Source organism: Cricetulus griseus, chromosome X (genome assembly GCF_003668045.3).
Source record: "Cricetulus griseus strain 17A/GY chromosome X, alternate assembly CriGri-PICRH-1.0, whole genome shotgun sequence".
NCBI lineage: Eukaryota > Metazoa > Chordata > Mammalia > Rodentia > Cricetidae > Cricetulus > Cricetulus griseus.
The window spans coordinates 29,614,065-29,633,082 of NC_048604.1; the positions used below are offsets into that span (position 1 = coordinate 29,614,065).

A 19,018-nucleotide genomic window follows, 5' to 3' on the forward strand; every position below is an offset into this window, starting at 1 on the left:
GACAGAAAGAAGTTCAAGGTCACCCGTAGTTACATAGTGAGGTGGAAGCAAGCCTGGGGTACATTAAGACCTAGCTGAAGAAAAACAAACAAGCAAACTATATTGACACGACAGTGAATTGTCTGCAACCACGATCAGAAAAAATGTAAAAGGATCAGCTTGAGAAAGTGGCGCTGTTATTTTCTTTGCGAACACGCTTTCACAGGCAGTTCCAAAGCTGATGATGAAAGGCGCGCTGGTTTTTCAAGCTCTTGTCTACCCAGGCATCTCCGAGAGCTAAGAGGAAAAACTTCCCCCCCCCCCGCCGAGACCTAAATTCCTTCCGAGGACATGGCCTCAGGGATCGCGCCGCTTAGAAACTCAGGTGGTGCCTAAGGCCAAGCATCGCAGCCGGCCAAATCACCTGAGGGCACTTTCCAGGGACTTGACGGAATCACGGTGTTTGGGAACTGCAGGGTGCTTCTGCTCTCTCCGGAGTCCCCGCCCCCTGCAAGTCACTAGGGGGGAGTCCCCGCCCTCTGCTAGTCACTAGGGTGCGTCAATGGAGAGTGGCCATCATAGGAAGGCAAACATGCCCATCACGCGAGATCTCGCGGCGGGATTTCGAAGTTGAAGACCGGCCGCGGCGCGTGCGCAGTGGCCTCACAACCTCAGGGTGGCACGCGGGGAGGTAGGCTGAGATACCTGAGCCGGGGAACCCAGCGTGCTGGTGCTTCTGGTTTTTGTTTTTGTTTTTTTTTTTTCTTGCGGCTGCTCTCAGTGTGTGGCTCTGAGGGTCCCAGGAGACACACAATAGCGGGGGCTCAAGTCCGCTCTCGCGTGCGCGCGCCCGGTATATAAGAAAGCCCTTACATTCCCACGCTAGTTGGAGCGGTGCGGCCAGTGTGGCGACAGGGACCGTTGTTCCCCGTTTCCCTGCGAGCATAGCCCCTAGGCACACACTCCGGTTCCCTGAGACTCAGCCTCGAGCGTCCCTCACACAGGTCCACCCCGCCCCGCCGCCTCCATTGCCCGCGGCCAGTGTGTCGCCTTGGTCCCTGGGGGCATCCCTACTCGGAAGCGGAGAAGATGGCTGGAGGACGTCTGCTGCTGGGGGGTGACTTCCTGTCACCGCCGCCGCCGCCGCTGCCCCCCCTCCGCCGCCGCCGCTGCCCCCCTCCCGCCGCCCCCGCCTGAGCCAGTGCTGGAGCAGTGGCGCTATAGCCACGAAAGTGACTGGCAGTGGGCTCTGCGGCGCAGCTTCATCTGTCGGCACCTGCACAGCTATCCCGGGGCAGCCCTCGATCAGCTCCTCGCGCTCTCCTCCGCCTGGACCAACCACGTCTTCCTGGGCTGCAGGTGAGGATGGGGTTGGGAGGTCGAGTTAGGGACAAGGGTGGGAGATGGGAGGGATGAGGATCGCCTTCGGGATGAGGGTGACGGACGGATGATGGAGTTTGGGTTACAGACAGCCCAAGGGAAGGACAGGGTCACCAAAGGCGGTCCACATAGGAACAGGGGCAGGAGGCGGATGATAGCTTGGAGGCTTAAGATTTCAAGATTTGCTAGGGGACACGGAGAAGCTTCGCTAGGGCTTGGGGGCTGGGGTGGGCGACCGTGGTGGCCGGCAATGGCATGACAGCACAAGAGGGCACAGAGATGCCCCTCCGGGACCAGAGGTGGAGATAAAGTAGCTCCTGGAAGAGGAGGATGATTGAGTTAGTCGTGGGGATCGGTGATAAATAGCAGAAACTCAGACCTGCATAGGGTCTTCCAAGGATGCGGCATCCGCAGAGGATATTCTAGGAGGCTTTAGGGGAAGGACACGGAACTCCGCAGTTCTAATCCTAGTCTCGTGGTCACTCTCTTCTTTCATCGCTCCTTATATTAAACACCCACCTCTCGTTGCAGCCCCCTACCCAGGTCTTACAGTCTTCTCCTGGGGAGACGGTGTGTCAGGTCTCTGAGCTGCAGTGTCAGGCTTGCTTGTAGATTTGCGCATAATGTACCCAAACAAAGAAGTGGATCTACCTGCTGTAAAAATGCATTGCCCTTTTTTCACCTTAAATGGGATAGGAAGAATTAACATTTGGTCTCTGTGTGAGGTGTCTTTCTCTGTATCCTCCTTTTCCTAGAACCTGGTGGCTTGGAAAGCACTTTGCATTCTGTGGAGACTGCGGTATGGTTCCAACGCAGTTTTTTTTTTTTTTTTTTTTTAAACAGGATGCTTGGGTCCTTGTCCTTCAGAACCTAGAAATTGGCCTTATCCTAGACTAATTGCTTCAGTAGACTGGAAAGCTTTCTTTTTATATTCTGCCTAATAGTCAATTTGTTTTTATTAGGAAGATGAGAAATTTTGGAAATTGATCACATTCGATTCAGCCAGATCAGTTCTAGGAATGACTGTAAACAACGCAGAAGAAATTGTCTGCTGCTACCTTAATTGTTGAACATGGCATCCAGTGTGAAACTTTGCTTTGCCCTGTCACAGGAAATTATTTTTTCTATCTTCTCTAAGTTAATATAATTTATACCTCTAGAGATAATGATTATTTCACTGGAGGAGCTGAATACTGCCGAAAAGCCTCAACAATTAATCATCAGATCAATCTAATTTACCTAACAATGTTATTTTGCAGTAAAAAGGTACTTTTATCATATAATCCTGTCTTAATATCACAAAAGGCTACAGGGAATGAAAATCCTAAAACATCTTTAATAGGGGAGGATAACTGTCCTTTGTGTTCATAACTAAATTTACCCGCCTGCTAGAATACAAGTTTGGGGTGGGGGTGGATAAACTTTACTGTTTTTCATATTCCACTTTTGTCTTCAGTGCCTAGAAGAGATCTTGAACAATATTCTACTTTAGCATAATAGCTGCTCAGTAAATGTGGAGTGATAGATGTATCCAGATTTGTAGTGTATAGCACATTTTCACCATTTTCCAGCTTATATTAACCACCCTAGAGGTTAGGAGGTATCTCTCTTTTACAGTGAAATCAATGAAGGTCGAGAAGTTAAGTTATTGTGCAAGGTCTCACAACTATTTCCAGTGTGATTTCTTCTACTGAGACACAGCTGCCATGTTTGGGAAGGATGGACCATAAAAGCAAGTAACTGACATAAGTCAAATCTCTAAATCCCATGCATAACCACAATATGAACACAAATGAAGCCACTGGTAGTTAACCTTAATAAAAAAATCAAGCACCCAGGATGTGTGGGTGTGTAGCTGCAAATCCTTTATTTAGAAGTCTGTGTGTTGCAGTATACCTACATCACTGCAACTGTTACTATAGAGTTAGGAAATAGATGAACTGAAAAGCATCATTAGACATAGGAGAATGGGAAGAGCCCAAGAGAACTTTGGAAGTTAGCAATTCAGTGTGGTCTTCACTTCAGGTAGGCTTTGTTAGCTCTCTCCTTGGGTGAATAAAATCTATGTTCTCAGATTGGCAAGGTTCTTGTTTTGTGTGACAGACTGCTGTTTTCTCAAGTACATTGCAGACACATTGCCCTTTGTAAACTCAGATTCTTAATTAGTTGTTGAAGGGATTCCATTTAATTAGGAGTTGGGATAAAAAGAATATCTGAAATTCTATCATTCAGCGCAGGAAGAACTCATGTGTGGGCATTCGGAGCATGTTTCATTCCTTTTGGTGATAGTGGCCATTTCCTTGGAACAGATTTGAGAGAGAGAGAGAGAGAGAGAGAGAGAGAGAGAGAGAGAGAGAGAGAGAGAGAGAGAGAGAGAGTTGTTTATGTGGTGAGTACCCTTGACTGTGAGGCCAGAGATCCATGATCCATGTTGGGGGTCACCTTTGTCACTCTCTACCTATTTATTTGATACAAATTCATGGAATCTAAAGCTCACCAGTTAGCTTAGACTGACTGGCCTCTGAGCCTCTGGGATCTGTCTGTCACCTCTCCGAACAATGTGATTACAGACCATGCAATGTGTCACCTTGCCCTGGTTTGACATGGGTAATGGTGATTAAAACTCAGGTCCTCTTCTGTAGCAAACATTGAACCATCTCCCCGGCCCTTGAATATCTTCTTGACTCTATAACGGTGGTTCTTACACATAAGCATGCATCAAAGCACCTGTTTTGAATACTTACTGCATGCGGTAGCGCACGACTTTAATCCTAGTACTCAGGACCTGAGACTGAAGCAGGGTGCTGAGTTTCGGACTTGCCTGCATTCTATGAGGACACCATGTCTAAAATAATAGCAACAACAATAATAATCACCTAGTGGGTTTATTAAAAGACAGGTTCCTGGACCCCTACTCCAAGGCTTCCAAATCAGAAGGTATGAGGAAGGGCCTCAGCATTTTTATTTCTGTCAAGTTACCAGATGATGCTGACATTTTTATTTGAGGACCAGAGTGTGAGAAATTCTACTTTATAGGATAAAGTGATGCTTTGCAATCTACTGTTTTTTGAGACAGGGTCTCATGCAGTCCAGACTGTCCTTGGACTTGTCATGTAGCTGAGGATGATCTGCAAGTTCTGCTTTTCCTGCCTCTACCTCCTGAGTGCTGAGATCACAGGGTGCACCACCATGTCCAGTTTTATGTGGTGCCAAGGATAGATTGCTAGCTATGGATCCAGCCCTTCACTCTACTTTTTAATAATCTTTTCACGTTGTTCAAATAACTAAGAAGCTCAAAGAACTTTGCCTTCACTTTCTCTGTTTTATAAAAGTAAGCAAGCAACCTATCAAGAAATGTTGCTGGGGGCATTGGTGGCGCATGCCTTTAATCCCAGCACTCAGGAGGCAGAGGCAGGCGGATCTCTGTAAGTTCGAGACCAGCCTGGTCTACAAGAGCTAGTTCCAGGACAGCCTCCAAAGCCACAGAGAAACCCTGTCTCAAAAAACCAAAAAAAAAAAAAAAACAAATGTTGCTGGATGTGATGGTTCATGCCTGTAATCCCAGCACTTAGTAGTCTGGGACAGGAAGAATTTTCCAAGGAATGTCTAAAACAGTTTCAAAACATTGGTCTTGTGGTTCATGAAAACTTATTACAATCTTTTGATCAACTACATGTATGCCACTTAAATAATTATGCATATGAAGGCCTAGGGTATCTGCAGTTTTTAGTTACAGATTATAGCTGGTGTTTTTACTGCTGTATTTGTCTCACAGGACTGAGTGTGGAACCTATAGTCTCATGTGTGCTAGCCAAAACCATACCACCAAGTTCCTCCCACAGCTCTTTAAGAAGGCACCATGTCTAGATTAGCTGCAATAGTTTTCCAGTTTGATCCATAGGATTTAGAAGCAGAGTTCTGGTGTACAAATCCTGGCTTGCTTATCTTTGTTAACATATTAATATGTTACTAGAGAAATAGCATGAAATCAATTTAGCTACCTTGACTCCTTTTCCTCGATCCATTCTGGAGATATTGGAAGGTAGATTCCACGTAGATAGATATTGTGAAACTTAACTTTGCACAGAGATACACAAGTCACTAAGGAAGTGGGAGTGGGGGCTTTTGAAAAATTCACCTCTAATCTATACATATATTATCTTGGACCATTAAGCGTCTTGCTTTGAATGTCACATTTTGTATTTTGAAGCCCCAATTTTTGTTTGTTTCTCACCCCCCTCTCTGGAGACAGGGTCTTACTATGTAACCCTGGCTGTTCTGGAACTCATGTAAATCAGGATGACCTTGAGCTCACAGAGATCCACCTGCCTCTGCCTTCTGAGTGCTGGGATTAACTGGGAGAGTTGGCTCAATGGTTAAGAGCACTTGTTGTTGCAAAGGATTCCTAGCACCCACATGGAGGTTTATCACTTCCTCAGGCACCACACATGCATGTGGTATACAGACATGCATGCAGGCAAAATACTCATACAATAATAATAATAATAATAATGATAATAGCAGCAATATGTGCTGCTACACCTGGCTTTTAAGTTTCTTTTTTAAAATTAATACATAAATCTTTTTTAAGATTTATTTATTTGTTATGTACACAGTGTTCTACCTGCATGTATCCCTGCACACCAGAAGAGGGCACCAGATCTCATTATAGATTTTTGTGAACCACCATGTGGTTGCTCGGAATTGAACTCTGGACCTCTGGAGGAGCAGCCAGTGCTCTTAATCACTGAGCCATCTCTCCAGCCTGGCTTTTAAGTTTCTAATCTCAGCATTTTAATTTAGATTTAGTAGAGCTGTTTAATATATTTACAAATAACTTACAAGACGCATCTGTTGTTGAATACTTACTAAATTTCAGGTGCCATTGTGTGTAATGATTTATGTTTCTCTTGTAGCAATGCACATAGATGCAACTGTCTTGTGACCAAGACACTGATATCTATGAAGAAAAGTATGTTGCCCATTATAAATCATCTTTTAACAATATGCTAGACATGGTAGGTAGGTGTGTTGAAGAACGTCCTGCTTTCCAAAACCTTGGTGCATTATAAGCTATATAAAGAACTTTAAGACCTGTTGTAATTCTGTGGTTTTTACCTCATATTCCATAATATAACCATTCCATTGTATAACCATTAAAAGCCATATGGTAGCGGGCTGGGGAATATAAATTAGTGGTAGAATCTTTACCTGATAATGCTCAAGTCTGTGAGTTCATTTTTCAGCATGGTAAAACCAAAATAGAACAGATGTGGTAGCAACATAAAGAAAATTCTTATAATAGTAGATCAATACAGGTAATCAGTTGGCAATGAGAGGGCAGAGACAACAAACAAACAAACAAAAAGAATATAAAGTAACCCCTAAATGAAACTGAAGTTATCACTGGTTGAGATGTGAAGTTTTTCTTGGTTGGTTTTCTTTAGAGTTAAAGGTATCATTTTTTGTGCATTATGAAAAATCACTATGGAGGATAGTAATAACTTGACCTTTATCCTTGGATGGGTATTTGGGTAATTTTAGGAATAGAAATAGAATTCTAGTGATCTTATTAAAAGACTCTAAAATTTTTGCATTGTGTTTTGAATAGTCAAGCATTAGATAACATGATGGCCTTTTCCATTCTTATTTAAGCTTGCTGGGCTCCTTTTGTATTATGATTTCCTAACAAAGGAAAGAATCTGGCTGTGTTGGCAACCTACGCAAGGGTTTATTTTTATAGCCTCGTCGAGATGGTGAATTCTGTAGCAATTGTAATGAGTAGGGAGCAATAAGTAGGTACAATAATTACTGGAGCTGGAAGAAACTTGAAAGACAGTGAATGTGAATAGAGGGAGCCCTAGGTATATTCTTCATGTGCATCATATGGCATCTGTACCATTTTCAGTTATACTGCATATTCAGAGTCAGGCTCTGATTGAAGGGCTAGAGAATTTTGACTGGACCCAAGGCGAGTGGCTTGGTTGTACCACCAATTTTTGCAAGTGTGAGATTAGTGGGTTTTAAAAGCTGTGGCCTTTCGACTGGGGAGATGGATTAGTGTGGTTAAGAGCACTGTCTGCTCTTTTGGAGGACCTGGATTCAATTTCTAGCATCCATATGGCTTCTCAAAACTATCTGTAACTGCAGTTCCAGGGCATTGGACACCTTCTCTGGTCTTCAAGGTCACCAGGCATATATGTCATGGTACACAGACATAAATGTGGGCAAAACACTCGTTTACATAACATAATTTTTAAAAGTTGTGTCACCTGATTTACAGTCTTTTTGTTTTCATCCCATGCTTTAGAAATTGGACTGCACATCTGAAAGGAAGTGATGTGTAGACTTACGATGCTTTAAAATATCTTTTCTGATGCTCAGATGAGAGAGTAAATAAAAACATAATTACTCTTGGTATTGAAGTACTGTGATAGCAGTTGTCTATCTGTAAGAAGTGTAGGTTATAGCAGCTAGCTTCCCATAATCTGTCAATGAAGACTATTAGGTTTTGATTTGTGCTTTACAAGGAAAGCCATATGATGGATATGTAGCCTACTGCACTGAAAGTGAAAGATGTTAATCTTTAACTTCACAAGTATTCATGAAAAGCTGTGCTAGTTACTCAGTTTCAGGACGTTCTTCCCAAATAGTACCAGTTAGGCCAAGAAAGGCTCTGAAAATAGGAAGGGTAAGCAGGTGTTCTTGCTAAGAGAACTTTGCTTGAGCTCATTTCTTAATTGCCATGCAATAAAATTGTGTTATCAAGAAGCCTGTTGTGGGCACACCTATACCAGCATTCAGAAGGCTGTGATGATGGGAGGCTAGCCTGAGGCACGTATGAGTTGTATATTGCGACTGTCTGTCTCAAAACAGAAAGATGGGGTGGGTGGGAGAAAGCAATGACAAGAAAGGGACAAGGTTGGTGAGATGCCTTAGGCATTTGCCACTAAGCCTGACAATCTGAGTTTGGTCCCCAGGACTCACATGGTGGAAGGAAAGAACCAGTTCCTACAAGTGGTCCTCTGACCTCCATATGCACAAAGCAGCCCATATGCAGCCCCTCCAGGCACAAGAACTAATGTAATAAAGCAAGCACAGCTCACTAGTACTCTATCAGTTTCCCTCAGTGATAATAAAATACCACAGTGAGGATAATGACATTGTCATCACCAACAGATCTTACTCAGAGTTCTCTAGTTTTATGTGTATGTTTATATTTCATTTTTTTTGAAGTTGGTTTTTTATTTAGAAAAAAAAAAACATTTTTTCCACTTTACATACCAATCCCCGTTCCCCCTTCCTCCCCTTCTCCTGTCCCTCCCTACCCCCATCTCACCCCCTCCATCCACTCCTCAGAAGAGGTAAGGCCTCCTTTGGGGGAGTCAACAAAGCCTGGCCTACCAAGTTGAGGCAGGACCAAGCCCCTTCCCCCTGTATCAACGCTGAGCAAAGTAGTCATTGTAGTTTTACTTGTATGTTTGTATTTCATTATGTATAGTTTTTTTCTTTTTGCTTGTGGTACTGAGGATGGAACCTAGATCCTCATGCATGCTAGACAAGCATTCCATCACTGAGTAGCACCCCAAAACTGCAGTTTTTTAAATCCATCACTATAGTCAATATATTTAATATTTCTGGGCAGGTGAGATGGATCAGTGGGTAAAGGTATTTGCTGTATAAGCCTCACAACCTAAGTTTGAGATCTGGAACCCACATGAAAGCGGAAGGAGAGAATGACTGCAGAGTTGTTCTCAGACCACCACATGTGCCAGGTAGCATGGTGTGTGCAGTCATACACAATTGTAATATGTTTTTTGTTTTGGTTTGGTTTTGGTTTGTTTGTTTGTTTGTTTTTGAGACAGGGTTTCTTTGTGGCTTTGGAGGCTGTCCTGGAACTAGCCTTGTAAACCAGACTGGTCTCCAAGTCACAGAGATCCGCCTGCCTCTGCCTCCTGAGTGCTGGGATTAAAGGCATGCACCACCACCACCTAGTTTGTAATACGTTTTAAAGAAGATCTTTAATATTCCTAATACCACAAAGATCCTGCCTATTGTTCTTTTAAAATAATGAGCACCCCCACATATACTCACTATGACCTGTATCTGTGGTTTGTTTCTTTCTGTTGCTATGTAGTTTTCCTAGTGGTTTTGTACCAGAGTATTAACTAGTATCACCTTTTGAAAGATATCTGGGCAGATTATAGTTAGGCCTAAGCTGTTATGAGTATTCATATACAAATTTTTATATGAACATTAAGTTTTCGTTTCTTTGGGATAAATGCCCTAAAGTGCAGTTGCTAGGTCATGTGATAATGTTTAGTTTTCTTAGAAACTGCCAAATTGTTTTCTAGAGTAACTGTATCATTTTATAGTCCCACCAGCAATGTCTGAGAGATTCAGTTTCTCGGCATTCTTGTCAGCATTTGGTGTCATCTCTGTTTTATTTTGGCTATTTTTATAGGTTAGTGATGTCTTTCAGTTGCATTTCCCTGGTGCATAGTGGTATTAAACATCCTTCTGTGTGTTCCTTTGCAATCTGTCTATACATAGTTGTTGGGGATTTGAATGTGGGGCCTCCTATTTGTTTATACAACAAGTATTCTATTTGGGGGGGGGGTTCGAGACAGGGTTTCTCTGGTAGCTTTGGAGCCTATCCTGGCACTCGCTCTGGAGACTAGGCTGGCCTAGATCTGCCTGCCTCTGCCTCCCGAGTGCTGGGATTAAAGGCGTGTACCACCAACGCCCGGCTCAGCAAGTATTCTTTTACCCACTGAGCCATCTCCCCAGCTCTTCTTGTTCTTTGAAAGTTTGATTTTGTTCCTCTTGGGTTTGGAGCTAACAAGTTCTTGTCAACTACATGGTACACAAACATTTTCTCCCAGTCGGTAGTTTGTCTTTTTTTGTAGAGTCTTTTAAAGAGGACACGGCTTTAATTGTGATTAGGTCCTTTTTACCATTGTTTTCCCTTTGAAAGATTTACTTATCTTCTGTGTATGCTTGTTTAGCTTGCCTGTATGTCTGTATCATGTGCATCCTGGAAGTTCTGAAGTTATGGATGGTTGTGAACTGGCTCTGAAGTTATGGGTGCTATGAATTGAACCTGGGTCCTCTATAAGAACTACAAGTGCTCTTAACTGCTGAGCCATCTCTCCAGCCCACACTGTTTCCTTTTATAGATCATGCTTCTAGTGTCAGTTCTAAGAACTGCTTGCATAGCCTAGAACCTGAAGGTTTTACACTTGATGCTTTTGTAAAGTGAGGGTTAGGTTTATCTTCCTGGTTTTTACATATAGGTGCTGATTGTTGCAGAGATTCTTCCTCTGTGGGGTTTGTGCCTTTGTCAACTACCAGATTTGAATTATTTATGTGAGTTCATTTCTAGCTTCTTCCCTGTCTACACCTCACCAGTAGACTTCTTGTGTTTATCATTTTTTCCTTAACTAGATCTAATGTTTTTGTAAATGATTTTCTTGGGGCTGAAGAGATTGTGTTCTTAAGAGGAGTGGAGTTTCATTCCTGTCACACACATCAGGCAGCTCGAAGCTGTAATTCTGGTTTTAAAAGATCTGATGCCTCTCACCTCCTGTGGCACCTGCATTCTTGTGTGCACCCTTCCCCCATGAGTATACACAACTAAAACTACATCTTTAAAAGAGATTGTCTTTGGCAATACTTCGGTGGTTTTGAGATAATTTGAACAGGAAAATACAGGACAAATACTTGCTTTCTCCCTTTAATATTGACTTGTTGAGAGACTAATGAGTTGATTCTGTCACCAAAGGTTTGTGGGTACAAATAATGGGTTTGTAAGTATGATGAACTAATAGATTTTAAACATATTTGATACATTTTAACTCATGCTACCTGTTCTTATTATTGATACTCAAATTGGCTCATGCTTTGCCAGGAGTTTGTTCTGATTGGCTTCTGAGTCCACTTGGCACAACTGCTATAACCTTTGACTGTTTCTTTGTATGTAGGCCGAAGATCTCCCAGGCTTTTCTTAGACATTTCATGCTCCAGACTTGGATGCATTTCTCTGAGGAACATGATTCCTTTTCATGAGAGATGATAGCAACTATAATTTGGATTTTAGCAACCCAGCTGTCTTTAACACTCAGTATTTTTGTAAACATATAAATGTTAATTGTTTACATCTAATACATATATGAAAGAGAAAAATCATGAGTGTATACTTAAATTTTCAAATCATGTTAAAAATGAGGTTTGGGCTAGAAATTAAATCTGTATGTCTTTAAAAATATTTATTTTTATGTATGTGGCTGAGGGTTTTTTTTGCCCACATACATGTCTGTGCACAATACGCATGCCTGTTGTGCATAGAGGCCAGAAGAGAGTGTTCCATTTTATACTCTGAAACAGGAATTATAGACAGTTGTAAACAGCCATGTGTGTGCTGGGAATCAAACCTGGGTCCTCTGGAAGAGCATCCAGTGCTCTTAACTGATTAACTATCTCTTCAGCACCTATATTTGTATATTTTATGGAGAAAACCTTGCTCTTGATGCCTAATGAGTAACTTAACTCCTCATTCTATAGGTAAATATTTTAGGTCTGATTCTTTGTTTAACAAAATACCCTGCTGATAAGTCCTGTGGGAGCAATGATAAAAGACTCTCTCATTTAGGACATTTATAAAAAGTATATCCATGCCTATTTTAATTGTATATTATATTAATTTATAGATACAGCCCACGCTTGATGGAAAAAATTCTTCAGATGGCTGAAGGTATTGACATTGGGGAGATGCCATCATATGATTTGATGCTGCCCAAACCTTCCAAAGGCCAAAAACGCTACCTTTCAGCCTACGATGGTGAGTATAACTTGTTTCTGGGAGGTGGGATTTGAAGAAATGTGGCTTCTTAAAATGATATGAGTGTGGTGTGTGGCTTCAAATGACACTGGTAGCATTGGATTCTATGCAAAAACAAATGATTTTTTTGATTTTGGTTTTGAGACAGAGCCTTTCTGTGTAGCCCTGGCTGTCCTGGAACCCACTCGGTAGACTAGGGTGGCCTACAGTTGACAGATACCTACCTCCCTCTGCCTCCCAAGTGCTGGGATTAAAGGTGTATTCCTCCATGCCTGCCGCAGATAAATGATTTCTAACTAACATACACTTTTTTGAGTATGCCAAAAAGAACTGAAAGTACAGAAGTCCCACTATAATGCTATCCTTGAAGTCTATGCCATGGAATCTTCCTCTAAATAGAAGAGTTTCATTCTGAGATCATCTGAGCATCTGAATAATTAGATATTCTTGGATAGGTCCAGATGGACCAGATTTCTACTGACGAGTGCTATAGGGAAGAAGGACTAGTTTCTGGTATAGCCATAACAGTAGGTCTCTGTGCCTTCAAATGTGGTGTCCCCCTGTTAATCATTAGTTCCAGTTGTTATCTGTTCTAGAAGTAAAGGTAGCAGCCTTTTTGTGCAGGACAATTCAGAACCAAGGTTTTGGTTGAAAACTGTTTATTTTTGATACTATAGTTATAACTATGTAAAGCACTACCATAGTCACTCACCTCTGATACAAAAGAGAAAGGTTTAGTAAGTGCATCTGGTCATCCATCATTTCTGTTTCATTAGAGTCATCTAGAGTTCTTCCAGGAACCTTTGAACACAGGTGGTAAGAGATTGTCCTAGCACATCCTTCCGGTACAGGTGAAGAGGTCATGTCACTTGTGCTTTAGCTCACTTGTTGTAATTTCATCTCCTAGTCAGGCATGGCAGCAGCCTGCATACTTGATTGGATGAACTATTTCCTATTAAGAGTCTTTCCTTATGCGTGGAGAGAGAGGAAGCGTCGCCCCTTGTGGTAGAGTCTTAGGGTGATATGAATCCCTTCACCCAAGTGACTGGGACAGATCTTGTACCAACAGTGTGGCTTTCAGATAATACAGTTGGTACTATTTTCCTGCTTGGTTCTTTTGAAATATTCCCATTTTAATGAATTGTAAATTTCACTCATTCTATAGGTCAAAATCCTCCTAAAAAGCAAGCTGGTTCCAAATTCCATGTGAGACCTCGTTTTGAGCCTGTACATTTTGTAGCTAGTAGTTCAAAAGCTGAAAGACAGGAAGATCCTTATGGCCCTCAAACAAAAGAGGTAAATGGACGAACACATTTTGTCAGCATGCCAAGAAACTTCTACCAAGATTATACTCAAGACTCTTTCAATATACAAGATGGGAATTCTCAGTATTGTAATTCATCAGGATTTATTTTCACAAAAGAGCAGCCTATAACAACCAACATGTATTTTGACAGTGGGAACCCTGCCCCAAGCAGCACATCCCAACAGGCAAACTGTCAGCCACCTGCAGAGCCTTCTCCTTCACAGATGTTTCCTGAGTCGGTGGTTGCTGAGAAACAGTATTTTATTGAAAAGTTAACAGCAACTATCTGGAAGAACCTTTCTAATCCAGAGATGACTTCTGGATCTGATAAAATTAATTATACCTACATGCTGACTCGTTGTATTCAGGCATGTAAGACAAATCCTGAGTACATATATGCTCCTTTAAAAGAAATTCCTCCTGCTGATATCCCCAAAAATAAAAAACTTCTCACAGATGGTTATGCTTGTGAAGTTAGATGCCAAAATATCTATCTAACTACTGGTTATGCAGGGAGCAAGAACGGGTCCAGGGATCGAGCTACTGAGCTAGCCATAAAACTCTTACAGAAGCGGATTGAGGTTAGAGTTGTCCGGCGGAAATTCAAGCACATAATTGGAGAGGACCTTGTAGTATGTCAGATTGGTATGCTTTCATATGAATTTCCCCCAGCTCTGAAGCCACCAGAAGACCTCGTAGTACTGGGAAAGGATGCTTCAGGGCAGCCTATTTTTAATAGTTCTGCCAAACACTGGACCAATTTTGTCATTACTGAAAATGCAAATGATTCAATTGGCATCCTTAACAATTCTGCCTCATTCAACAAAATGTCAATTGAGTACAAGTACGAGATGATGCCAAATCGTACATGGCGGTGTCGAGTATTCCTACAAGATCACTGCTTAGCTGAAGGTTTTGGAACCAAGAAAACAAGCAAACATGCAGCTGCTGACGAGGCTTTGAAGGTTCTTCAAAAAACACAACCCACCTACCCATCTGTCAAAAGTTCCCAGGGCAACTCAGGCTCTTCACCTAGAGGATCTGGAAAGAAGAAAGATATAAAAGATCTTGTAGTTTACGAGAATTCTTCCAATCCTGTGTGTACATTGAATGATACAGCTCAGTTCAACCGAATGACAGTTGAATACGTCTATGAAAGGATGACAGGACTCCGCTGGAAATGCAAGGTGATTCTAGAAAGCGAAGTCATTGCAGAAGCAGTTGGGGTGAAGAAAAGTGTCAAATATGAAGCTGCTGGAGAAGCCGTGAAAACCCTCAAAAAGACCCAGCCAACTGTCATTAACAACCTGAAGAAAGGGACTGTTGAAGATGTGATTTCAAGAAATGAAATTCAGGGTCGCTCAGCAGAAGAAGCTTACAAACAGAAAATCAAAGAAGATAACATAGGAAATCAACTGCTGAGAAAGATGGGTTGGACAGGTGGTGGTTTAGGTAAATCTGGTGAGGGCATACGGGAGCCTATCTCAGTCAAAGAGCAGCATAAACGAGAAGGACTTGGACTAGATGTAGAGAGGGTCAATAAAATTGCTAAGAGAGATATAGAACAGATCATCAGAAACTATGCCCGCTCTGAGAGCCACTCAGATTTGACCTTCTCCACAGAGCTGACCAATGATGAGCGGAAGCAAATACATCAGATTGCTCAGAAGTATGGCCTGAAGAGTAAGTCTCATGGGGTGGGCCATGATAGGTACCTGGTGGTGGGTAGAAAACGGCGGAAGGAAGACCTACTAGATCAACTCAAACAGGAAGGACAAGTGGGACATTATGAGCTTGTCATGCCCCAAGCAAATTAAGAGTTTACTAAGTTATCTTGTAAATGCCACGTGAGGCAGATCTACAAATAAAAAAAAAAGCTACATACTCTGGTTGAAGAGTATTCATTCTTAAGATGTTTCACCTTATTCATTTCATATAGTGCTTTATTAGGTATTGGAGCCTGGAGAATTCTGTCCACTTGTATTAACTTAACCCAGCAGATGAATTGTGCAGTTACTGTTTGTGTCTTTCATAATGCTCTGTACCTCAGATTTTAGTAGTTTGTATAAGCAAAAACACCCATCTAAGTGCAATTTCATCCTGAGGAAAATAATTCACATTATAAAGGGCATAGCACAGCAATCTGCGACAATATATAAAGTCAATGCTGACTCTTAATTAAATTACAGCTAATTCCAGATTTACTTCAAATGTCAGGTCATTTTGTATTACCAATTTTCATCTTTGTGTGAAGCCAGTTATAGAACATTTAACAATAAATTGTGCTGTACATGTAAATTCCTTACCAACTAAATGATGTAAAACTTTCTTAAAAGTAATTTTAGCGTGTGTTTATTTATAACTTCTACCCTGTAATTTCCAGGATATTAGAAGTGATTTACTGTATCTTGTGATATATGACTTTTAACAAATCCTAGTCTTCATGCTGAGAGAGCATTACTTGAGAGAGATGTCAAAAAGTTCCCAAAAAGCCTTGATTCAATCAGAAGAAAGGAAGCTTGAACTGTTTGTTCTTGGTGCCTTGCAGAGAGACTCAGAGCAACTCTCCATTGTAGCTTTCACACAGTCTGTGCACCACATCCAAGGCAACCACAGCTGTGGTAGAGCCTGGTAAAAGACTGAAGATACATTGGTGCTTTGATGAAAAGGTTAGTTGGCTGGTCCCTCTCTCAGAAAGCTTATTGCTCCCCAAAGCCAACTTTGTAACATACTTAAAACTGCTATTTTCACTTATTTCTGGAATGTAAAAATGTATAAAAATAAGAGTTAGTGTATGCTTCCTGAATAAAAAGGAGCCAAAGTTGATGAAAATGGTGGTGTGCTTCTTTCTGGAGAGCAGCCTAGTAGCAACACTTTGGATCTTTGGACAAAGGAAGTGATGGTTGTACAAAATATTTCAGAGCACACATGGATAAATGTAATGATTTAGCAACTGTCACTCATCACGTTTTTGTTTGTGTGGTTTTTCTCTTGTACGCCAGCATTCTGGCTTATCAAATCTTTGGTTGTTTACTTTTATCTGATTTTATTGTATCTCAGATAAGTAAAACCTAGCAATAGGACAGATGAATATTAATATTGATAGTTAAACAACTCCAGAGAAATGATGGTAAGGACTCATAGGTTGTTTGCAGTGTCCTTTAAAAGATTTATTTTTTATAATGTGTCTGGAGGGGTTATATGCATGAGTGCATATGCCTATGGAGGCCAGAGGTGTCAGATGGAGCTGGCAATACAGGCACTTGTGAGCCTCCTGACATGGGTGCTAGGGACTAAACTCTGGTCCTCTGGAACAGCAGTATGTGCTCTTAACTGCTAAACCAGCTCTCTTCAGTCTCCACTTGCAGGGTCCATGTTTGGCTTGTAACTGGCCCACAATATATAGTAAATTCCTTTTGGCCTCCCTACTACCTTTTTCTATTTTATGCTAAGAAGTTAGGGTAAAATGTATATATAAAAATACAGATTAGCTTTTATACATGGACCTCTTAACTTCCATGCACCTGTGTTGGCTAGCACAGTACAGCTTTCCACTCTTTTTCCATACCATAGTGTATATACTTTATTAGTTTGAGTCAAAGAGATGTACATTTTATTTTGGTGTGTAATATTTTAGCAAAACCAGAGAACTAGGATAGAACCTTCATAGCTTTTATGATAACTATTTTTTTACCTGCAAAATTCACTCTCATCTGGGAAAGTTGTGGTACGGGTAGTTAGAACACTGTCTTTGGTTCTCTGGGTGACCAGAGATGGTTTTTAGAGATTGCAAGTTGCAAATACTTGGTTTGCTTCTGTCTTTACATGTCTTCCAAAATGATTTTTGTTGGTTTTTTGGTTTTTGTTTTGGAGGAAAATCAGAAGTCAGATTTGTTCATAAAAAGCCTAATGGAACAGATTAGTTACAGTTAAGGCTCTGTGATAATTGGGTAAAGAATATAGGAATTGGGTTCCTGATTTTGGTGAGCCAGATAACTTAGTAGAGCAGCTTTAGGATTAGTATGGAAATAAGGCAGAGTCACTAACTGCCTGAGAATAATGTGGAGAAATCAGATTGACAGGAATGAGCTGCTGACAACCTTGCTGTTCCATTTTCCAGTTTTCCCTTTATTTGACCTTGAATTTTCCTTTTCTTAGAAATAGAAGTCAGTTTTAGCCCAGAACTTTGCTATAAAACCGAACAGAATATGAGTGCTTCCAATCGAATATGATAAGCTGGAAACTGTAGATACATATGTGCTTGTGATTACAGAGCCATTTTTTAACACACACCTCCCACCCTTGATTGCAAAAGTGAATGGAAATATCATACATTCCATTGGGGTGCTTTTTTTCTTTACTAGTAGTATTCAATATGTTTACTTTGCTATGAGTAATCCTTGAAGTGGGTCCTAAATAAAGGACTCTAATTACAACTTTGGTTCTTCTGCATATCCCCATCCTCAAATAAGCAGGTGCAGAATTGAAAATTTGGATCTCAAAAGGCACCTTGCAAATCTGCTTTAATGTTCTTGTGATTACTTGCAGACAAGGCAGGCTGTGTTAAAAATTGTAAAGAAAAAAAGAGTAACTTGTATGAAATGTTCTACTGAGAGAGTCTAGGTAGCTGTGGCTATGTCTATGTCAGCTTCAATTGTTAAGTTTGTAAAAGGATTGTCCCATGAGAAATTGGAAATGGTGTTTCTCAGGAAGTGTACAAAATAAAATGTTACTAAATCAGCCTGTTCCCAGTCTCATCCTAAATTGTTCAAATATTAACAGTATCAATATTTAAGGTGCCCAGCCAAAACAGGGTGGAAAAAGTAAATTCAAACACCAAACAAAAAAATTGATGGGGTTCTATTTTGAAACAGAAATGGACTTTAAAGGGAAATACTAAGTATTTGAGGACATCACTCCTAAGTGGAACAATGCAATTAATGTGGTATTTAATAGTGTAGATTGAACTCTCCCACAATGAGTTTTAGGTACCCTTCAAGGATGACTGGGGTGCATGAATCTTTTCCTCCCAACTATTAACAAAACATAGCATGTCATTGTCATATTAAAATGAGATAGGTTGCTTCTCAGAGGAGACCTTACTTGCATTTCAACATGATGTCAGAGGACACTTGCACTCATAAGCTTACACAGAATTTAAACATTTTATATAAAATTTGTAGTATTGGGGGTTTACTCATTTTTATGCATGTTCTGTGTGCCTGAGTGTACGTTTGTGCACCATCTGAGTGCAATACCCATGGAGGCCAGAAGAGGGCATCAGATTCCCCTAGTATTGGAGTTACAGCGGTTGTGAGCAACCCACTGTGGGTCCTGTGAACTGAAACGGGTTCCTCTGGAAAAAGAGCAAGTGTTCTTAACCACTGAGCTGTCTTTCAAATTGTCTCCCACCTCCCCATTATTTTCCTTTGAGATGGGAGTCTCATTGTGTTACTGCCTGGCCTGGAACTTGTTCTGTAGATCAGGCTGGCCTCAAACTTGAGAGATCCATC

General features: G+C 41.2%; 1 protein-coding gene across 1 annotated transcript; it reads left to right on the forward strand.

Moving 5' to 3' along the window:
* Positions 1 to 627: 627 nt before the first annotated feature.
* On the forward strand, positions 628 to 18,246 carry Nkrf (NFKB repressing factor). Its single transcript, XM_027431967.2, is given in 4 exon segments — positions 628 to 1,134; positions 1,136 to 1,338; positions 12,069 to 12,199; positions 13,365 to 18,246. Coding segments are annotated over 4 exon segments (2,358 nt in total). The 5' UTR covers positions 628 to 1,068; the 3' UTR covers positions 15,323 to 18,246.
* Positions 18,247 to 19,018: the final 772 nt, after the last annotated feature.